Source organism: Siniperca chuatsi, linkage group LG19 (genome assembly GCF_020085105.1).
Source record: "Siniperca chuatsi isolate FFG_IHB_CAS linkage group LG19, ASM2008510v1, whole genome shotgun sequence".
NCBI lineage: Eukaryota > Metazoa > Chordata > Actinopteri > Centrarchiformes > Sinipercidae > Siniperca > Siniperca chuatsi.
In genome coordinates, this window is record NC_058060.1 from 682,323 (window position 1) to 704,987 (window position 22,665).

At 42.4% G+C, this 22,665-nt stretch overlaps 1 protein-coding gene across 1 annotated transcript in view; it reads left to right on the forward strand.

Annotated features, from left to right (window-relative positions):
• Positions 1 to 369: 369 nt before the first annotated feature.
• Positions 370 to 22,665, forward strand: part of si:dkey-225n22.4 (collagen alpha-1(XXI) chain) — a 66,608-nt gene continuing 44,312 nt past the window's right edge. The window contains exons 1-18 of the mRNA XM_044176759.1: positions 370 to 408; positions 6,947 to 7,062; positions 7,272 to 7,408; positions 7,600 to 7,719; positions 9,534 to 9,650; positions 9,940 to 10,126; positions 10,919 to 11,084; positions 11,198 to 11,420; positions 14,021 to 14,194; positions 15,582 to 15,659; positions 15,989 to 16,000; positions 16,339 to 16,428; positions 16,991 to 17,044; positions 17,163 to 17,216; positions 18,719 to 18,772; positions 18,865 to 18,918; positions 21,091 to 21,144; positions 21,526 to 21,579. Coding sequence (XP_044032694.1) covers positions 6,984 to 7,062; positions 7,272 to 7,408; positions 7,600 to 7,719; positions 9,534 to 9,650; positions 9,940 to 10,126; positions 10,919 to 11,084; positions 11,198 to 11,420; positions 14,021 to 14,194; positions 15,582 to 15,659; positions 15,989 to 16,000; positions 16,339 to 16,428; positions 16,991 to 17,044; positions 17,163 to 17,216; positions 18,719 to 18,772; positions 18,865 to 18,918; positions 21,091 to 21,144; positions 21,526 to 21,579 — 1,707 coding nt within the window. The 5' untranslated portion in view covers positions 370 to 408; positions 6,947 to 6,983. The remainder of the gene's footprint in view (positions 409 to 6,946; positions 7,063 to 7,271; positions 7,409 to 7,599; positions 7,720 to 9,533; positions 9,651 to 9,939; positions 10,127 to 10,918; positions 11,085 to 11,197; positions 11,421 to 14,020; positions 14,195 to 15,581; positions 15,660 to 15,988; positions 16,001 to 16,338; positions 16,429 to 16,990; positions 17,045 to 17,162; positions 17,217 to 18,718; positions 18,773 to 18,864; positions 18,919 to 21,090; positions 21,145 to 21,525; positions 21,580 to 22,665) is intronic.

Genomic DNA, 22,665 nt, shown 5'->3' on the forward strand with positions numbered 1-22,665 from the left:
TGCTGTTGGATTAGTTAGAAGTTCCAGTCGACAACCTTTAAGTCCTAAACCTGGTACTCCAACCTGGCCTACTGCAGCCCCTTATAAACCCTACAGTGACTGACAATCTCTTAACTGTACATCTGTCAGTCTGTGCATAATATTAAATGAATGGCAGATGTTAGCAGCGATTCAATATGAAAATCAGACACTTCCACACAAAAACACTATGGTCAGTCCACACATTGGATGTGTGTGTGTATGTGTGTGTGTGTAAATCCACATTCTGCGGTGAAGCCAGCCACGAGTTCTAAAGGCTGCCCTGACACTCCCACCACTCCCCTGCCAACCCGAGGGAGGACTTGACTCTCTTCACTTTCTCCTAGCACAGTGGCATGCAGCATTGCTCCTTGCAGCTGGAAGAGAAAGGTAGGCCCTGTCATCGTCTTCACTGCATGTGCTGTTCCATGCTCCATGCGCCAACTAGATCTGTCCAGGCTCAGATCTCATTTTGTGATGTCATTTTTATGCTAATCGACAGTCATGTTAGTCATGAGAGACAGTGTTGCAAACACATTCATTTGTTCTTTCTTAGAGAATATGGATGATGTCTGTTCTTGTGGGTGGTAGTCTGTTAGTTTGGTGGTTGTTAATCTGCAGTTGTATACACGGTATGGACGCGTCCATGTGTCATCGCTGTTTTTTCCAAACTTGATGTTACCATGGCATGGGTTTGGTTTGGCCACGAGTGAGCAGCCATCAGGACAATGAGAAGACAAGCTAAATATACAGTGTAACTGCATACATCCACCTCTGTGATTATGGGTCAGCGAGGTCCTCTGCCTGAGTGCAAGGCACCAGTCTCGCTCCGTGCGTCTCTTGGCATTTCAAAGCTATGCTGTTAGTGAAATCTGTAGCCTGAAATAACGTCTTCCTGCCTAATTACTGCGTGTACGACTACTGAATGACCAGGGAATGACGGAGAAGGTATGTGTGATGGTGTTCAAGATAGTCAATGCAGCTATTTTTGGTTAGGGACATATAGTTTCATCATATAAAAATCATTTCATTGCTGAATGTCAGAAAAGTAAAGTCTTCAGAAGTAGTCCGTTATTTTGGTCACTGCAGTTATTTTTGCTTTGAATGGGAGTTATTCATGCCTTCAGCACCTTAAAGCGAGACTGTCTGTAGATTTTGAAAGAAGAAATAACACCATCTTCCTCTTACAAAGGAAAAATACAATTCATAAGCAATAAAACCTTCCCTTCAGACACAGCCTTTCTTGGTCTGGTATGACCAGTAGCTTATGGTGGCTAATGTTAGCTAGTGTTAGCAAACTTTAGCTAGATATTACAGCTGACATTATGTTTTCATTAAGTTTCAGGGACCATATCAGTGTTTTTGCTAGCCCTATATGTGACCCTAGCACTCCCTGTGGTGTCCCCACAGGGTGATCCCACAGATGTCTGCTGTCTCCTCATAACGTTCAAATGTTTCCCACTGCACTCTGCTCTGCTTCCTGTAAGCCTGTAGAAATACTGGATTTAAATGTTGGTTTGGCCCACGGCAAACATTGTCCTCTTCATACACAGTAGACATCTGTGAGATCACAGAAATACCTTTAAAAAACAACCTGCTGCTGGATAACATAAATAATAAAAATTGGATTTTCCCCCAATGATCTGCATAGAGAATGATACATGACCAAATCCCAGAGTAATATGGAGTGCTGAGGTCACACGTGTCTTGGGATGTTTTAAACCCACTTTCTACCAATCAAGTAATACAGCACTAGTCAAGTCTCCATTCAAATGGAATGGAACTGTTAACAGAATTTCCAGAAAATCAGCAGAAGAAAATGCAAATGAATGCGCGCTTCCAACCACTGCTGTTGTGACTACTAGGAGCTGGCTGCACTGGGAGCTCATTCTCCTGCTGAGTGCCATGAGACCGACAACAGCGTTGGTAAAGAGTTCTGTTAGATTCAGGTGTTAATGTGAGGAAGGTTACAGCCTCCTCATCGCTCCTCAACAGCAACAGCAACGCCGTCCACCCGGCCGTCCACCCGGCCGTCCACCCGGCCGTCCACCCGGCCGTCCTCCCGGCCGTCCTCCCGGCCGTCCTCCCGGCCGTCCTCCTTTTGACTGTGCAAACTCATAGCTCGGTCAAAGAGAGCTCGATCGACTGCTGGGTCTGTAACACTGTTCATTCACCAATCAGAGGCTTTAACCCGCCCCCTTGCTTTGATGGATGAAGTTGACACCTTTATTTATTTCGCTGCAGCAAATTACACTATGGATAAACAAAAGTATAAATAAAATTATAAATAGATAACTAAATGAATAAGTAAATTAATATACAAATGAATAAATAAATATGCAAATGTGTAAATATAGAAATATATATACATGAATAAATAATGAAATAAATACAAATAAATTTCACATTTATATTTTTAAAGTCTCATTTAATTTATGATTTATTTATTTATGGTGACAATTAAGCATTAAATTACATAATTATTCATTTATTCAAGCATTTTATATATATATATATATATATATATATATATATATATATATATATATATATATATATATATATCTTTATGTATTTAGCATACATTACTGATTTCTTAATGCGTTTTACTCATCTTTCAAACAGCCATTGGGGTCATTTCACTACAGAATAAAAACTTCCAGAGGCATAAAAATTCATCACATCTGCATTTATTTCTTGCCAGTTATATAAATATTGCATTATAATTAACTGAAGGCCCTGTGAATCAATCTGCACTATGCAATGATAATGAACATACTGTATGACAACAAAGAGCATGCAATGGATTCCTTACACACACGTTTCAAGTCGCTGCTAATTGTTTTTTCTACCATAGTGTACTGAATGGAAAGCAATGACTAGAAAGTTGTAAAATCACATTCAAAATGTGAAACAATACACAACATCCTTGGGAAAAGAGTCAGCAGTTATGTAAAGTATATGTAAATCACAGTCAACATGCTTCAACATGCAAAACACTGGTCTATAATATAGAACATAGAACAATATCCTGCCAGACCCTACATCTCATCATTTATTGCTACGACCAAATGCTATTCGCAGCCATCAGTCAGACATGTAGCATCTTAGCATGTTAGCACTATGTGGCTGCTACAGTAAAGCAACCAAAGGCGCTGAGCAACCCCAACAACATCTGTGCACACGGAGCGTTCTGTGATGCTGCAGCCAGCGCAGGCGGTCGCTGTGGTTGGCATACTGCACTTCTGGTTTGCCAAATGTAGAGCGAGGTTTGGAGGAATCCAGGTTCGCTACCCACCTATCTGCGCTGTGCTTCTGTAACGGCCAACGGGAGGAAAGGACGCGCGGACGGATCTAAGCAAGGAAAACCCGTCTTTTTGAGGATCTGGTAGAGACACTTTTAGCAACAGTGAAAAGTTTGAAACATTCTTCAGTGGCGTGCTGTCTCAGTGTTATTCACTGTAGCCTCACAGCCATAAGGTCTGAAATGGAAATAAAAGGAAAGAACATCATAAAGAAGGGACAACGGTGAATGGTGTTTACATATTGCACATGGGGATAGTTCAGGGTCAACGACAGAAAAAATACTCCCGCAGGCACCCGACAGCAACGGGTGGACACATGCGGTACATTTTCAGGAGTAGAAATATAGTTTTCCTGGTCGTCATCCGATACCTGAAGATACCTGTATTGGCATAGAGACCTGGCTGGATTGATTTATGGCATCCACAGAATGTAGAATGTGTTTGAAAGTCTCCTCCAGAATCGAGCTGCTGTAAACTAAAGAGCTTCTTTAGAGCTGTACTTGTTCCTTTTTAATCCAACGAGTCCTCTGAACGAAAGAACAAAACGCATCATTTGTCACTGCCTTTAAAAACAACCCGTCTTCTGATCTGGCACAGATCAACAGTGCCGTCCAAAACCATTCCAGATCTGAGTTTCCTGCTGTGCCACTGCCATGGTTAAGGTTCGGTTTGGTTCATACACAAAAGCTACTTGGTTAGGCTTAGGAAAAGACTGTGGTCACGGTTAAACAAAGTAATGTTGACACGTCACACACTTCGGTGACCCGTCCATCTACCCTGACCTACTCCTGATGAGGTTTTGTTCATACGAGAGCTCTTTATCCATTAAATAGATCATTTAAGATGTCTGCTACCGTGACATGGAGTTGTCGACTGCTTTGAGTTATATCATTTTCATTGTTCACAGTTGTTTTCTACTTTCAGGCTAAAAAACAATTGATATATATTTGCTCTGTTTCTTATTTTGTTCGCCCCGTTAAAATAGCATATCGTCTGTTTTGCTGAACAATTAACAAATGGACTGTACTTGTACAGCGCCTTTCTAGTCTTCCAACCACTCAAAGTGCTTCACACTACACGTCACATGCACTGCTCATCAGTCCAAAGGTTCAGTATCGTGCCCAAGACCCGCGGGCCGGCGGAAGCTGGGTTGGGCCGCTGACCTTCCAGCCTCTAAGCAGCCGCCCCCTAACAAGACCGAGTCTTAACTTTCTTCCTGTCTTCAATGCAGAGCTGCACGTCGATTCCACAGTAAACTGGAGCTTCCTGTATAATGTATATATAATAATATTAGAAAGAGTTCGGTCTAGACCTGCTCTGTTTTAAAAGAGCAATGAGATCACTTGTGTTATGAATTGGCGCTGTATAAATGAAACTGTATGTGCCCTACAGTGCATTACAGCAGCCTGTTGGCAGCTCTCTTTAGGTCAAGAGAAGAGGAGGGCTGAACCCGTCAAAGAGCCTGCACAGCCTCACAGGGGTCTCCACGTAGGCCTGCTGATTACACCTCTGCTCAGGCTGAACATGGGCGGAGCTATGCTGGGATTATGTGAGGTCACCAAACTACAGGAACCAATAAGACTGATGTGACAGGTGCAACCGCACTAACAGGAGGGTGAGAGAGCACAGGCCCACACGTGCTCGGGACAGGGCACACCTGTGTGAGCCAAACACACGTGTACGGAGACAAAGAGCAGCCAGCTGGTGTTCAGGCTCTCACAGTCAGTCTAAAGACACTGTCAGTAATCCACTGTTCATTGTTCATTCACTGTTAATAAAGTTAGCCACTGGCCTACTTTAAAGCAATGCCACTTTCCCCACATGAAACCCACGTTGGACCCATGGTACTGAACAACTGTAGTCCACGTTTAGGCCTTGTGGGGCCCTTACAGTTCGCCCATTTCAAGCACATGGACCACTTGTTACACAAGGGCCACACCCTGTTGCCACATGTCATTTACATGGGGTGCACATGTTGGACACTGTGATGCCTTTATCATACAGCTACACAGTTAGTGTTGTAGATGAATTCTGCACATGACAGTAATGAAAAACAGATTAGCTGTTAGACATGTCAGATATATAGTCAGATGACATTGGTATTGTTGATGCACTTTCTATCAGCAGGAAACTGTACTGAACAGATTCAGTTCTGCCAGTGGCTTATTTGAATTCCAGTCCTTGCACATTGCATTGTTTACTTCATACTGTTAACTTATTGCTTTGGGGTAAAGAACTACTAACATTATACTACTCCATAACAGCAAGTCAAACACGACAGGGAGAAAAGAGGCTTACGGGAGCTGGGAGGAGACTTTGTAAAGAAAGGCTGTGGATCCTGCCCTGTCTTTGAAGCCTCGGCCAGCACCCTGCAGCCCTCCCTGCCATGTTTAGATTCCTGTTTTCCCGTCCCGGCATAGTGCTCACGTTGTTATTTTCTCCGGCCCAGCCTTGTGGTCGGTGGAACCATGTTTGCGCTGCAAAACGAACACAGGGAGAGCTCTGCAGAAAACACACTACGAGACCATTTTACAGGGAAGAGGAGGAGGAAGGAAGGCCGGGGGGGACATTCTCCAGCCATGTATCATACATGAACATTACAACACAGTCTATTCATACTGTTTATGGACTGTTGGAAGACTGTGGTTTCTAATTCTGAGAAACACATACACATGTGTATTAGCACTGTATGTATTATGATGTGTGTGTATCTGTGTGTATATATTTGTAATACGGAATACAAAGTCTCAAGACTTAGCATGTAATTGTTTGGACACGGCGTGGTTTAAAACATCCTGGAGAAAGAGAAGTGAACGGTGAGCTAACAGAAGACCGTGCGCTGGCCTCAACCGGTCGCATCAGCACCTGAAGAGGAACTGAGCTGCAGAAAATCTGGTTTTGGCTGAAATCAACTTGTAGTTCTCACCTTGTGTTTGCTACACACCGACACCACTGTTACAGATGCAAGGCAACTGAAACAGCAGATTTTAGAGCACACAAGTGCTTTTATTGTCAATAAACATGAAGAGAAATGTCCACCCATAGTCCTCACAGTCTGATGTGGCCCCCGGCGCACGCTGCTCACTGTGTGAATGAATGCAGCGGTGCTGTGACATGTATTTGTTTTAGTGTCACTTTATTGTGACAATACTACAATCAAAATAAGTTACAGAACATGCTGAGAGGGAAGTGTTCTGCACTGGCCTCCTAGGGGCCACACTGTGTATTACACACAGGAAGGAGCGTGGGAAGGGACAAACAAAATGGCCAGGATTGTGCTGTTTGTCTAAATGAGTCTTGGAATAAAAAGAGATGAATGGTTCAGGAGATATTGTCTGTGCACTGTAAACGCTGTGGCCTGAGGGGCCACATGAGTCCCCTGTGGGGACCATGAACGTACTCTATGGCAATCTGCCAATTTGATTGTAATATTCTTTCTGTGGGTCGGGGGGGGGGGGGTTACCAAACACACTGGGAATCATCATCTGGGTGTCATGAATCTTTTGGCCGAGGATATGTTGCTGTGGACTAGAGTGCAGGTCTAGGACATTCTGGCCTGATAGGGGCCGGAGAAAAGCTCAGGAGCTCACATAAATCACTTGTCATCATTGTTGTTTTCAAAGCTAATACAGCCAGGTTGGACGGGACCGAGGTAGAGCCATGTTGCTGTGGCCAGTATGGAGCGCAATACTGCTGCTGACCCCCCTGGAGGCTGCAGAGGAGGACCATGTCCGAGCAGGTAGGGACTCTGTTATACAGAGCCAAACAGCAGCAGGCAGCAACAGTCACACACCAGCACTGCTGTTACAGGCTCCGTTGAGTTGGGATGATCTGTTCACACACGTTAGGTTGGAGCAGCGTTACATACTGCAAGTGTAGATTTTCAGTTCATAGCAATTTGTATGTTCAAGATATTTCTCTTCCATCACTGTGTGTGTGTGTGTGTAGGCTGCAGCACAGCTGTAAATGACCTGGTCTATATTGTCGATGGCTCATGGAGTGTTGGCTTCTCTGACTTCGACACGGCCAAGCAGTGGCTTATCAACATCACCAGCCAATTTGACATCAGTTCCCACTACACACAGGTAAAAAACCACACGAGACTGATTTCCATTCGCATTTAGCAGTCTAAAGGAGTCTGCTCATGGCCAGTCTCATTACTGTCATCTGATTATTTTCTCCTGTCTACCTGTGTCAGTACCCGGCGTTAACACAAACATATTGGCGTCAGTAAATCTGCTCTCCACCTACATTAGTTTGCTTCGTGTCGCTGTAGGTGGCTGTGATCCAGTACAGCGACACTCCCCGTCTGGAGATTCCTCTGGGGAAACACCAGGGTGGAGCAGAGCTCATCCAGGCCATACGGAGCATCGCCTACCTGGGAGGGAACACACAGGCAGGACAGCATGTTTTCCTATGAGAATATACAACGCCACTGTGGCTTCTTCTCCGTTCACAGGGAAGACGTTTACATGCACATCCATTGATGGGAGAGTGTTTAATTAAAATAGCTATTTACATTTTAAGCATTTGCCTATTCTGTTAAATACTTAACCCAAGTTCTTTTAGTTTGCTAAATCACATTCATTTTACTGTAGGAATGTGAAAATAAGGAGAAAACTGAGTTTTACAAAGGGTGGCAAATAAATGATTAGAAAATGAATTCTGAATACGCTGTCCGCTAAAACACAGCGTGCCAGTGTTCATGGGCTGGAGGCCGGTGAGGGTTTTTGACCATGGAACCCCAAATGTTCCATGTTAAATCAATAATCACATGAATAAATAAAATAATACTAGGCCTATATAATAATAATTTAAGAAATTATTAAAACTCAACTCATTATTATGAAATGTTATTTCATCCTTCTCAGTTTCATAATAATAGACATTTTTATTTCAAAATGCCCTTTTTCAGGTCTGTTCTTCATTCATACTGGCATTTTCCCAATAACTTAATATAATAACATGCCACTTATTACTTCATAGTGTCACATTTGTTTTTACAGTGTCACTTTTCATGACACTTGTGTTGTCACCGCCCCCTCACCTTTCAGCCAATCACATACCCCCTTCCTCTCATAAGCTAACGAGCTCCACATATGCCAGATGTGGTAGTTAACATTTAGCTAGATAACACGTGTTACAGTAATTCTGTAAGTAATTGTGAATCAACTGTCTAGTTGCTGCTGTAGATAAACAGACACAGAAAAGAACATCTCCTTTTATTTATTTAGCTCAACAAGGCTGCTCGTGTTACCCAGCTGGCTAACTAGCTAGACGAGGCTGTGAGCTTGGTTTATTTCTCAGCAACAAAGTTAAGGGACGGTGTTGACAGCAGCAGCTAACATTAGATGTTAAACTGGCTCCTCACTTTGATGCTGAGAAATATATAACCAAGGTCACAGCCTCGTCGAGCTAGTTAGCCAGCTCGGTAACACGAGCCTTGTTTAAAAGCTAAAGAGGTTTAGTTACTGTGTCTGTGTTTATTTACAGCAGCAGCCTGTAGTTGGTTGATTCAGAATTACTTTAGTACTTTTTGTTGTTGCTCTAGCTGAGTTGAGTTTTAACAATCACTTCAAAAATTGTTGGTTCATTTATATATTTTACACAATGTATTCATTTAATATTCAACACCTTGGGGTTCCACACATGACCTGGTTGCTTCATGACTCCTACTGGTCGATCGGGGGCACCTGCGTGCAGTAGGGTAGCGGAAGAATAAAGCTCCTAAAATGTACTATAAAATGTCATAGAAACATCTTCACTACTTCCAGTACTCCAACAACAAGAAAGTAATCAAGTGGAGCAGGCTGAGGCTGGTTATGGAGCGGTGCCAACATTCACTCACCACAGGTGCATCTGCAACAACATGACCGCACAGCACGGAAATGGTCAATAAACATACAGGCACGCTAAGTTTGGTCGCTTTGCTTTATAGCACATGCTCTTTGAAAAATACAAATACATATCCATCCCTTTGAATTCTACATTCTGAAAACAGTTTGTCTGCTGTTGTAATCCGCTGCTGTTGACTCATTTTACCCATGGAGATTTAGTTTTTTTATATGTTTATATAATTGAATTTGCACTCTGATGTGATGCAGCTGTCAATGGCTGGAAGAACATACCAGCCATACACGATCCCTCACAGCATCATGGTGTTTTTCATTCACTCCACCAGGTCATCACTGTTTTCTGACTGTTTTGCAGACTGGCAGGGCCGTCAAGTTTGCCGTGGACCACGTCTTCTCCTCCTCCCAAAGAGCCAGGCAGGTCAAGAACCGCATTGCTGTGGTGGTTACTGATGGCAAATCTCAGGACGACGTGGTAAATGTCACTTTGCTGTGTTCAAGTGCTTGAGTGAAGCCAAGTCAAGTTTATTTGGGTGGCCCTAAATCATAGGGGGCTTCAGAAATATCACCAGTGTGAAACATAGAATGACAGGAGCTCCCCATCCATAGAACCTCAACAAGGAAGCATCTGGCACTGGATACCCTCCCTGTATATGAAAGCTGTCGGCTATAATAATGTTTATTGTATATTTGTGATTCTGTTCTTCCTGCCAACGGCCTAAATGGAAAGCCCCATTCACCACAGACAGCCTATGTTTCTTTAGGTGGATGCCAGTATGGAGGCACGAGCTCAGGGCATTACAGTATTCGCCGTTGGAGTTGGCAGTGAGATCACCACCTCGGAGCTGGTATCCATCGCCAATAAACCATCATCCACCTATGTCCTGTATGCCGAAGATTACACCACCATTGACCGTATCCGAGACTCCATGGAGCAAAAGCTCTGTGAAGGTCAGGAAATCTAGTCTATCTATCTTCTTGGCATTTTTTATTCTGCTGGCTGTGGCATAGAGTAGCGAAGTGGGAGAGGCCGCTGGTTGTGGAAGTGTTTTTTCCCATTCTGTATTCTCATTTCGTGTTACTTAAAGGGGCCGCTCATCTTACCTGTAGTGCTGTGTATCCATCTGCATTGTGTTGGTGCGAGCTGCAGCGCTCTGGAGATGTCGCCGTAGAGATGTCTGCATGAGTTAACTTCTGTTATGAATTGGCACAATATAAATGAAATTGAATTGAATTGTATTTTTTGAATAAAATGAGACTACATGTCACTCGGCTTGTGGTGCTCAAAAGAATCCATTTGAAAAACTCAGCAGCAAATGGAATCATGACCTGTTTGCACAGACCTCGTTGTGAGCAGTTAGGAACTCTTTCCTTTGTTCCTATTGGCCAGGTCAGTTGTCACTGAAAATGGCCAGACGCACTTGAAGGAAGAGCAGAAGGAAGCAGAACGTAACGGCAGACCTTCTGACATGAAGAAAGACAGGTGTAATTAATAACATTCAAAATGGCTGACTGTTGAACTGAGCCATGGATAATGTTATTACTTGCACCTGTGCCTTTCCTGGAAACATTGAATATGTTGTATTGTTGTATGAGATGCAGTGAATTAAACTTGCCCATTTTAAGTTCAACAACAAAAAAATGAATTAAACTGCCGTGTGCTGTCCACAAAGATACAAATCAAGTCGATGCAGAACTGTAAATATCTATTTAAAGGTGAGCCTAGCTGTCTTTTCTTCCTAGAGTCTGTGTGTCCAACACGAATCCCTGTGGTGTCTCGCGATGAGAAAGGCTTTGAGCTGATGGTGGGCATGAACATTCAGATGAAGGCCAAGAAGATCCCTGGCTCTCTGATTTCTGAGACAGCCTACGCTCTGACTGCGTCCACAGACATTACTGAGAATACCAGGTAGAATACAGTGTGTAACGAAGCTCTTAAAAATCTATTACTTTTCACATTTTGTGCCTTTCGTGTGATCAACTGTGTTTATATTTAGTTATTTAACTTCATCTTTGTACTAGGGAGATTTTCCCAGAGGGCCTCCCTCCATCCTATGTGTTTGTAGTCACCCTGCGTCTAAAAGGGTCTTCTAGTAAGCTGACCTTTGACCTTTGGAGGGTGCTGTCTAAGGATAAGGAGATCCAGGCTGCAGTGACACTCAGTGGGAAGGACAAAACTGTCACCTTCACCACCACCAGTATAACAGAAAAGGAGCAGAGAGTCATCTTTAAAGGCGGCTTTCAGGTTGGTATTAGGACTGAGTTTCATGTCCGTACCAGATCATCGTATGGGACTCATTTCTCACTTGGCTTACTTTTCAAGTACCGAAAAACGCTCTTTTTTCCAATATGTGAAAGTGTGAAAATGGCTGATATCTCTCTGTCAGCTGGAAAATCCAATATAGTTCAAGAACCATTACTGCACCTGTGCCTCTGGACAGCTACATCACTTTAGGTTCAGCTCTGTCGGTTAGCCTTGGTTTGCTGCACAGATTCGTGAGTGCCTCACAGTTGATAGAAATGATAGAAACTGGTTTACCTTACTTGGGACAGGTTAAGAAAAGGGTGAAATCAAAGCAGGACCTCTTCATGTTGACCATCACCAACAAACTGTGTTAAAAGAGAAGCAAACGGAGTGATCTGGAACAAAGAAAGGAGAGGTAATGCCAGGACCAGCTGGATGTTTCAAAACGAAATAATCAATCATCAATAGATACAGACTGAATATATAAATTACAAAAATCTATTTAATTCAGCTCATTATTGTGAAATGTAATTTCATCTTGCTTCTTTACAATAACAATATTTATTGCAGGTCATTTTCATTTAATTCCAAAAACAGTTTGATTTCTAATGTCCCTCCTGCTGTTCGAAGTTGGTTTTTATTTTAAAATGGAATTTTGACAGTCCCTGTCTGTCAATCAAGACAAACAGGGCGATTGGCTGTTCACTCATTCAGACCAAAGCAACTGCTATCACTTTGTTTCATTTTTGACAACGCAACAAACCAACATGAATGACATATATGCATATTAAACAAAAGTATGCCCTTGAACGAGAGATGTAACGTGACACCTCTCATATCAACAAGCCAAAGCTGTTTGGTTCACTATCACTATCGAATGTGGAAAAAATGTAGCAAAATGCTGAAAAAATGAACGGACAGACAGGCTGGAGACACGGAGGTGGAGAAGGAGTTTCTTTCTCAACCCAGCAGTGAGGCGAACGGCGGATGGAAGGGTTAGGCGCACGGGAGTGCTGATACCGTCCTTTGTGAGGCTGGGATGGGTGTTCGGGAGCTGATTCTCACACACGGGAGTGCAGGCGACACGGGTCTTGGAGACACGGGTACAGGCGGGAGACCACCGTTGTCTAGTTCTGCAGGAACCAGAGTCCTTGTATAAACGAGACCGGACACTGACGGAGATGAGTGGGGAGTCTTTATACTGCTGGTGAGGTGATGCCGATAGGGCTCAGGTGTGAGATTAGAACTCAGGTGAGGTGAGGGACTGTGTGCCTGGGTGAGGGTGGAGCCTGACGTATCCGTGACAATGTGTGTATACATACATATGTATGTATATATATGTATACATATATATACGTGTGTGTGTGTGTATATGTATGGATTCAGGAGGAAAACAGAATGTGCGAGCTGTGGGATTTGGGAGGAGTGGAAAGTGAGTGGCAGTTTTTGTATGTTGTACATACTGTGATGACTTGGATGTCAATGGCAAAACAAAACCCTGAAATATTTTGCTGTATAGATCATCAAAAACTGAAATGTGTGTGAAACTCAGTAAATGCAGCTGCCAAAACTTTTATTTTCACAATGGTAAGCATCTCAAAGTTCATAAAGGATATGAATATAAAGCATAAATATCCCAACAGTTTATATTGGTTAATATAAAAAGTGTACTGCGTCGTGCTAGGGTTATTTCTATGCCCCTGAAACAACGTATTGTGTCATTAGAGTGCACTGGGTCTCTTCCAGTCTCGGGTTACGCTTCATGTTGGTTGCTGTGAATGAACCTGACTGGGAGGACTTGCAGAGAGCCTAGCTAGCAGCTATTTAAACACCATCCCCTGTTCAGTTCCATACACAGCTGAAGTGGTGAAGATGAAATGTGATGGAAGCCAGGAGGAGGCTCAAAGAAAACGTTTCCTACTCTAAATCACTGCATTTCCCCAGTGGAAACTAGTTGGAGCGCATGCCTCTATTTCCATGGCAGCACGAGGTAATAATATATCCTGTTGGACACGCCAGGTTGTTTTTTCCAAAAGACGCCCACCACCCTTCATCCTAGCACACACCTAGACTTTAGCGTAGAGTGCTGAACAGGGTTGTAATTATGTTTCGTTTATGAATTTGTGTTTGCACATGTTTGATTTGATTTGGTCTGATGTGGCAGGTAGAAGCCTGGGATTCGCCATTTGGGAAGGATGGCTGCGGCTCGGTCCCAATGAAACAATAGCAGCTCTGTCTCTCTCTCGCTCTGTAGGGTTTGAGCTTTTAAGAAAAAGATTGTGATGGAAAAAGGAAGGACTTCTTGGGCTTAAGACCTTGCTGGTCAGAACCATTTGTGGAGCAACATGTTTGCCCTTCCTGACAAAATCAGATTAGATGAAACACATGCACACATAAGACTGCCAATAGAAATGAAAGGCTGAGTGAAAGAAGATTTGACAAGTTAATAATTGCTTTCACATCCAACTTTGCTCATGACTCAAAGCTTGAACAAAGATGTGTTTCCGTGTCATAAATGAACAAAGTCTCAGTATCTTTATATTTGAAATAACCTTGAAAAACTAAGGTATTTCTGAAATTCATGTTTGTGCCTCTCTCAGGCTCTGTATGATGGAAAGTGGCATCAGCTCAAACTCCTGGTGAGGACACACCAAGTCACCAGTTTCCTTGACGATCAACGGATCCGGGAAGTAATGCTGGGACCGGTGGAGCCCATTTACATCAATGGGGAGACACAGGTGGCTAAGAGGCGAGGAACAGACATCACTGTGCCTGTGAGTAACAACCCTGCAGCTGAGAGGCCCCAGTACACCCTAAAAAACAAGGAAATTCCCTCAATATATTTTGACACCAAGTGCAGGTGATCCCCGTGTCTGGCTCATGAAGCAAAAAATATGAGTAGATTTGCGAAACAGAGTCAAATGTATAGCAGCCACAAATAAAGATTGTAGGGCTTCAAGCACAAACAGCTACAGCAGGAGAGGAAGATTAAGCAGATCTCAAAATGTTGTTGGCATGCAGGGCTGGACTGGGATAATAATTCTACATTCACTCCATACATAGACTGCATATCAAGATGGACGACATGACAGCTCCCCAAAAGCGAAGCCAAAACATCTGGATCGCCCCCTGGTGGCTGGCTGCAGTACAGCTCATAAACCCCGCCCCCTCCATGTTAGCAGATGGGACATGAGCCAAACTAAAAACTCATGTACACGTACATCCAATAAACTTTTTCCCAAAGATGGTTTCTGTCAGTTTAGGGAGTTCTTATCACGCTGATGTTTGTTCAAGTGTTCCTTTTTGGTTTGGTTTTTATTAGTTATTCGATGCTGTAAAAAGGAGGTTTCACGTCACGATTGACAGCTGAGGCCGGCCCGCGATTGAGGATCATTCTGCAGTGCTAGTTTTGCACCTGCATTTCCTCCGAGCTCTGATTAGACTTGTGTTGATCATCATGAAGCTCTGGTAGCTCTGAGTAACTACTTCCACCTGACAGAAAAGAGTGCACGGATCTTTATCTTCCAGATCATTTCCATGCAGACGCAGCTCCTGCTTTCCTACATAGCATGATTACTTTTTTTACAACATAGAATCAACTCGGGAAAGGTAGTTGTGATATGACGTGCTGAGGACGGCCCTGCTAGTATGGTTTTTCTTTTTTAAACACCAACCACGTCCCTTGCTGGTGAAGATAAGAAGACAAGGTCTGGATGTGCTCCCCGGTCTACAGTTCTGAGGGACTGCAGCTGCCCTGTGTTGTTTCCTCTTGATTTACACATTTCATTTAGCATCTTTAACACTGGCCTGACACTCAGGCCAATCAGCTTGCCAGGCCGCCGGGAATTCCCCCGTTCTGTCGGATGTGTAACATTTAGTCTTAGAATATTTGAATGAAACAATATAATTTTATCAAATAGTGTAGAAGGGAGGGGTACAACCTGAATGCTGGCTAAAGAGATCATTTCCAGAGCAGGCAGTGAGTGGGTTGAGCTAATCTTTATCTTCTCCAGTGAGCACAAAGGATGCCATTTGTTGGATGGGATTGTGCACCACTTTGCTGTTGTTACTAACACTTGAAGCTTATTGAAAGCTCTTATAAATAGCATAAATGGAAGCATAAAGCAAATTGTCCCACATTTCCATTCTGTTTTTGTTCAGGTGGAGATTCAGAAGCTGCGTCTGTACTGTGATCCTCACCAGAGTGAGAGAGAAACAGCTTGTGAGATCTACTCTGTGGTAAGATCTCGACTGTTGCCCGTATCTACTGTAATCTCCACCGCAAAGGTCACATTTTCCACTTCTGTACATGGCTCATACAGGAACTTAGCTGGCCCGTCTGCCTGCACGCCCCTTGGATCGGGGTGTGGGTTGCCAGGTTGCAGTAACAGATGGGTTGAAATTCTGGCAACTTGGTGATGTCAGACCAACATCCAAAACTTGCATCCGTGTATTCATAATAATGCAAATTACAGGAGAAACAACATAACAACATGGCTGCATGTATGAGGCTACAGTGATAATAACCATTATTTTGTCTCTTGTCCTCTCCCTCTCACGCGACACAGGATGATGAAAGGGTAAGTGCAGTTTCTATCTTGTTTCTTACATACGTTTAATCTGACTTTGCTCACAAGTATTTCGCCCAGAGGTAATGCAAAGGTAATGATGTCACGCCTAGTTAGATACTACATAGTGGAAATCACTGGCTACGTTCATAACAAATACTAAGAAGTCTTCTTTAGGGACTGAAGTTTGACCTTTCAGAAGAAAGTCTTTTTATTTGAACAGTAATAAAACCTTAATGTAAGATGAAGTAAACCTTACCCTCTATAAATGTGTTAAGTCCTTCCTACCTGATGAGGAAGCTCTGAGTGTGTTTTGTATTGCAGACGTAAGTTCATTTGTGTTTCCTCAGTGTCCTCTGAATCGAACAGCCACAGTGGAGGAAGAAGACTGCAACTGTGTGGTCGGACCACCAGGGCAGCGTGGCCTGCCAGGACGCATGGTAACACACACACACACACACATTGTAGACAGGGGTAGACTGCTAATACTCTGGTATTTTTTAGTTTGGCTTTTTTTCTGTAGGAAGCCACAGACAAAAAGATATTTAAAGATTATAAAAAGAATATATTTGGTGTTAAACCAAAGTATGTGGCAAATTTGATGGCACTAGAGGAAAAGTCAGGCAGTCACCAAAGTTATTCAAATTCATTGTGGACGGGACATGTTTGTACCAAATTTTATGACAATCCATCCAATAGCTGTCAAGGCATTTCACTCAAAACTTCAAAGTCAACCCCATGGTGGCACTAAAGGAGTCAGGGGATCCCCAAAGCCATTCTGATTGATCGTCTGGAAACCGTGACTGGCAATCCATCCAACAGTTGTTGAGAAATTTCAGTCTGGACCAAAGTGGTGTACAAACATACAGACCATCATTGAGCTGCACTGCTAGCATGGATAAAATATATGTATTTATTAAAGCCTTTGTATCTAGCAGTCCAATGCACTACGTCAAAAGAACATGTTTCTGTGTGTCCTGATGGGATGCTTTAATGCTACAGGGTTTCCGAGGGGAGAAAGGGAGGGAAGGACCACCAGGACCTGATGGTAAGCGTGTAAGTGCTAATCTGTTTCTTCATCACTTTCTTTCCTTTCACCACTTCATAATGTTTTTAGGATACATGTTGTCTGCACATGATAGAATCAGCTTCTGTTGTCTCTGTCCTCCCTCAGGGTAAAGATGGGACACCTGGGGAATCCGGCCCTCCTGGATTACCAGGGATGAAGGTAAAAAATCTGTTGCATTATAACGCCTCTGAATAGCCACAATGCAAGTCCCAGTTTCTACTTGGATTTTACTGCTGCTACACCAAAGTGAGGAAAAAATGACAAAATCCATTCAATTAAACTTGTATCAACTCCAGTCTTGCAGGGCTGTAAAAATCATCCAATACAACATCTAACCAAGCATTAAGAACAATTCCAAATGATAATATCTGTTGTCGTTGCTGTGTCCTAAGTTACTTTAAGGTTGCTTGTATTCAACCTCTTCTGGAAAAAATACAACTGATCTTGCTCAACCCTAGAACTACAGGTTCATCATCATCATCATCATCATCATCATCAACATCATCATCTCAGGCTAATCGTCCGATCATGGCAAAATTGCTTAGCTGTTAGCTGTTCTTGATTTGAGCACCACTTTCAATGCCAGAGACCATTAGATGGTCTGAGGAAGTGCATTGGTATATCTGCTAAAGCACTTAAATGGGTTTCCTCCTATTTGTCTGTGTCAAGTCAAGACAGTTTTATTTATACAGGCCAATATCAACATCACATACGACAACCTCTGTCCTTAGAGCCTGTGGAGTTCCTTGGACCTGTCTTATTCTGCCTTTACACACTTCCTTTAAGGCACATTATCCGTCAATTTGGCTATGTCTCTTGCTATGCCAACAATATCTGGCTTCATGTTTTTGTGGAACCCGCGGAACTTTCAAATTTGGCTAATTTTACAAAATTGTCCTCAGGAGATGGATGCCTCATAGTTTCTCGCAGTTAAAGCACAACATAACTGAAGTTCTTGTCGGTTCGCAGAAACCTAGGACTTAAGAAATTTGTCGTCAGTATTTCAGTCCTGTCATTTTCAATTAAGAAATAATGCTAAGCTACAGTACACCCCTTCTCATTCCAACAGCTCCAACAAATCATCCATTGTTTTGTCTCTCCTGGTCCTGACTACTGCTCTGTATTCTTGTTTAAGCCAAGATTCTATAGCACAATTACAGTTAGTTCAAAATGCTGCCGCATGATTACTAACTAAGACCCCACAGTGTTCCCATGTTACCCCGGTGTTGGCTTCATGGCTACCTGTTGGTTTGGGATTGAATTTAAATCCTTCTCATTACTTTTAAAGTATTACACAATGTGGTTCCACCATATATCAGTGGGTTGCTAATCTCTTATATTTACTAGATCCCTCAGGTCATCAGAACAAGATCTCTAGGTTGTGCCCTGTTCAAAATTCACCAACTGTACGAGGTTACTGAGCTTTTGCTGACCTGGCTCCCAAGTTATGGAAAGGTCTCGCTCTTGGAGTTTGGTCAACAAATGAAAATGCTCTAAACCTTTTAGCCAGCTGGACATTTCTGAAATTCAAAATTCCATAGACATGCATTACAAGCCACATAATGTCCTTTTCAAGTTATTGATACTGTTTATTAATTTTACTGAATGAGTGTCTGACTTTGATTGAATGCTCTACCTCCTGTCTTCCCTTGGCTGGCCAGGGTGAAGGTGGTCCAGCAGGACCAACAGGGGAGCCTGGTCTAAAGGGTAGCAAGGTAAGTCTTTAAAGAAGCAGTTGTATCAGTGTTGTGGCTTTTCTAATCTGCTGCCAGTACTGTTAGTACCTGATTCTGCTGATACTGCCCAGGGAGACAGAGGGGAACCAGGATTATCGGGAGAACCAAGACCCCCAGGACCCAAGGTGAGACTATGATGCCAATAACCTTACAGGCTTTCTTTTTTATAATGGTGGTCTATTGGGGAAATGCTGTTTGGGCTGCAGGGATACATCCATGATTAAAACAGAAAGTGAGCAAATATTGAAAACTTTACTCTTTAAGAAACACAGTAAGTGCTAACCAGACTAATACGCTGTACTTTTTACTGTGCTATTGTATTGAATCCCAGATTATGCTGAAACTGTTCCAAATGTACAAAAGAGTGGTCATGAAGACCTGTATAGTTTATATATAGTATAGTGTATGGTTAGTTCTAATGTACTTTTGAACTGGAAGTCTATAGTAGAACATTTTAGACAGCATGGCAGTGTTTACCTTGATGAGCATGACGTTTGCAGCTCTTCACCTAAACATGTCACTCTGTTTCTACTTGTACTATTCCTCCTTGTGACAATTTATACAGCGCTGAGTATATCTTGTTGTGCTGACCAATATTTACTTAACAGTAGCACCTCTAACAAAGTTCTGTTTACTTGGTGACAAGTGCATTGTATTTCCTATAGCTGCTTCACAATAAAAGCCTGCTGGTTTGCTGTTAAAAATATTTGAATGTGAAGCAGCAGGAGGAAATGTTGTTAATGTAACTTAACACAACCCAGTACGTCTGTAGGAAAGTGATCAGTAATAAAGCTGATATCTGGAGGTACAACCAGTATCGTAGTGACAAGCTACAAAAGTACTGAGAGATGAACACAGCAAGACTTTTACAAACACTGCTTTGACTCTTGTCACCAGCACAGCCTGTCAAATGTCATGAATATTTATGTATATGGTGTCGAATGCATCACTAAAATCTAACAAGACAAGTACAGAGACAAGTCCATTGACAAGGTCATTTGTAATTTTCACCAGTGCTGTCTCTGTGTTATGATGCGCTCTAAATCCTGACTGAAAATCCTCAAATAAACTATTGTTATTTAGAAAGTCACACAACTGATTGGCGACTGCTTTCTCATGTTCATGGATATATTCATATATATTCATGTACAGTCTGTGAAAGTGGCAATGAGCCAGTCCTGGCTACCACACCTAACATACATATGCCCCGATGTCAGAGGCACCACTCATATATACACAGGGACCCTGAACTTTTTTAGTAACACTACTAGTGGCTAAAACTAGTGGCCTAATGTGTAGGCTTATTTTACCACAGACAGAGCATTCACTGTGATCATCTTGTTCCAGTGATGAAGCGATTTGCATTCCTGTTGGTAAGAAATCTTCCTGGAGGACATCACGCCATGTCTACCCAGCCAGCATAATATTAACGTGAGGGTCTGGAATGGTGCTTCAAAGAGCATTTTTATGCCTCCCATATTATAACGAGGGATAGACCAATATATGGGGCCAGAAATTCTCTTTTATTAAAAATTAGGCATAATGCAGTCGTTATTTTCCATCTCATATGATCTAATTCGACTTATTTGATTTTTATTTAATGTTAAGCAATGCCACTGTGCATGTTAATGGGAAACCAACTCAATTCAATTCAATATAGCGCCAATTCATAACAGAAGTTATCTCATTGCCCTTTCCCTATAGAGCAGGTCTAGACCGTACTCTTTATAATATTATTTACAGAGATCCAACAAATCCCAATATAATGACAGGAATAATAATGATAATAATAATAATAAGACTAATAACAACAACTGTAGCAGCAGTTGTCGAGCAGGAACACGGGGGCAGCAGGTGGCCCACAACCACAGATCCAGACTCTGCAGCTCCGGAGGCAGAAATACCTGCTGAAAGCGACAGAAGGAGAGAGGAGAGAAACGGGAAAGCACAGAACTACGGGAGAGAGAAGATGTTGAGTTAGTAACATGCAGCAATTGGATAAAAATGCATACAGATGGAGAGGGAGAGGAGGAGAGAGGAGAGAGGTGCATCATGGGAAGTCTCCCGGCAGTCTAGGCCTATAGCAGCATAACTAAGGGATGGTTCAGGGCTCACCTGAACTCAGATTGAATTTAACATGAGATTTTATTCTGGGTTTGCGGTGATGAGTTTTAGTGTCCTGATTTAATTAAAAGGATAAAAAAATGAAAACAATAATTACTGATTAGATATAAAAATGATCAAATTTAAAAATATTAAATGTCAGTACAAAATATGAGTAGCTTTTTTGTATACAGGGTCTTCCTGGTGAGAAAGGCGAGCCTGGACCTCCAGGAGAAACTGGACCAATGGTAAGATCCAGTTCTGTTCAACAGTCACGTGTCTACAACATGCAAACCAGCTTAACTGACAGTTACAGGATGTGAAAGCCTGAACTCTGAGGTGTCAATTCATGAAAATAAAACATTATGTTAGATGTAACAACCTAACCACATTGAGCCAGATGTACGGAAAATAATTATACTATAAATAGAAGTAAAGAGAGGAGTTCCCTACTTCTGGAGGTTTGGCTTCCTCTGTGCATGTGTGTATAAGTGTGTGTGTGTGTTTGGGATTTCCGCCTGTCACAGCAGTGCAGTGTTTGAAGTGGGACAGATAATTACTGTAATAGTGTTGAATTTGGCTGCTGCTGCTCCACTTTGCCTCTCAGAGTGTGTTTATTGTCCAACCAGGGGGATCCAGGACTACCAGGCACCGGCGGACTGGTTGGGCCACCAGGACCAAAGGTCAGTGCAGACTGTAACTACTGGGAGATCTGGTGGGAGACACATACACAACATGGCCCAAAATATGTGGATATCACACTTGTTGATTGTTGAACATTTCATTCCAAAACCATAGGGATTAATATTAGATGCTGCTGTAACAGCCTCCACTCGTCTGGGAAAACGTCCGACCACACGTTGGAACCTGCTGCAGGGATTTCCTCCCAATCAGACACAAGCGCAGTAGTGAGGTCCAACACTGATATTTGGTGATAAGGCCTGGCTGTAAAAAAGTTGGAAGCACACTGTTGTCTAAAGGTGTATCTAGACAGAAAGTATACAATGGACCTTTAAATATCATGCTATGCTGTAGCGTTGAGATTTCCCTTAATACCAATATAGGAAATCTAAGTGTTTCTGCCTGCATTCTGTATCAATATGTAGTGAATACGAAGCAGCAGCAATTTAATTAACATTCTCCACCATTTAACTTAGCTCAGTTTTCCACTAAGCCGTTTCTCTTGATCAGTCAAGAGAAAATGCACAAATTAGCTTTGTGAGGGAATTAAAACCTGAAATCAGGTAGCAAGAGGTAAAACAAGGAACATATACGTAAAGTGACTCAATGTAAGTTACAGAAACCAAAGGCAACAATCTTTATACATTTATTACACACACACACAACTAAAAATACACAAACAACTAGACAAACAAACGAATGGATAAATGCAACCATGAGTAAAGATGAATATAGCAATGAATAATTAATGATTGAATGACCATATAAATGGATAATTTTGGCATTGACCAGTGAAAATCACCCTTTATGCGGCGTTCAGCAACTGAGAGAAGTTTTGGGAAGCACTTATGAAATATTTTACGATTCCATATCATGATTATATTGAAGGGAGATTCTATTCCTGACCTCACACCAAATTACTTGTTAGTAACCTATTAGCATCAACCCAAGTATAACACAGGAAAAGTAATGTTTACCTAGTGGTTCAGAAAGCCAGGGGACAAGCTGTGGTGGAAGGGAGGAGGGATGTGCAATTGATTGTCCTGTGGGGGGCAGCTCTGTCTGTTTGGATGCGTTGAGTCCTTTGC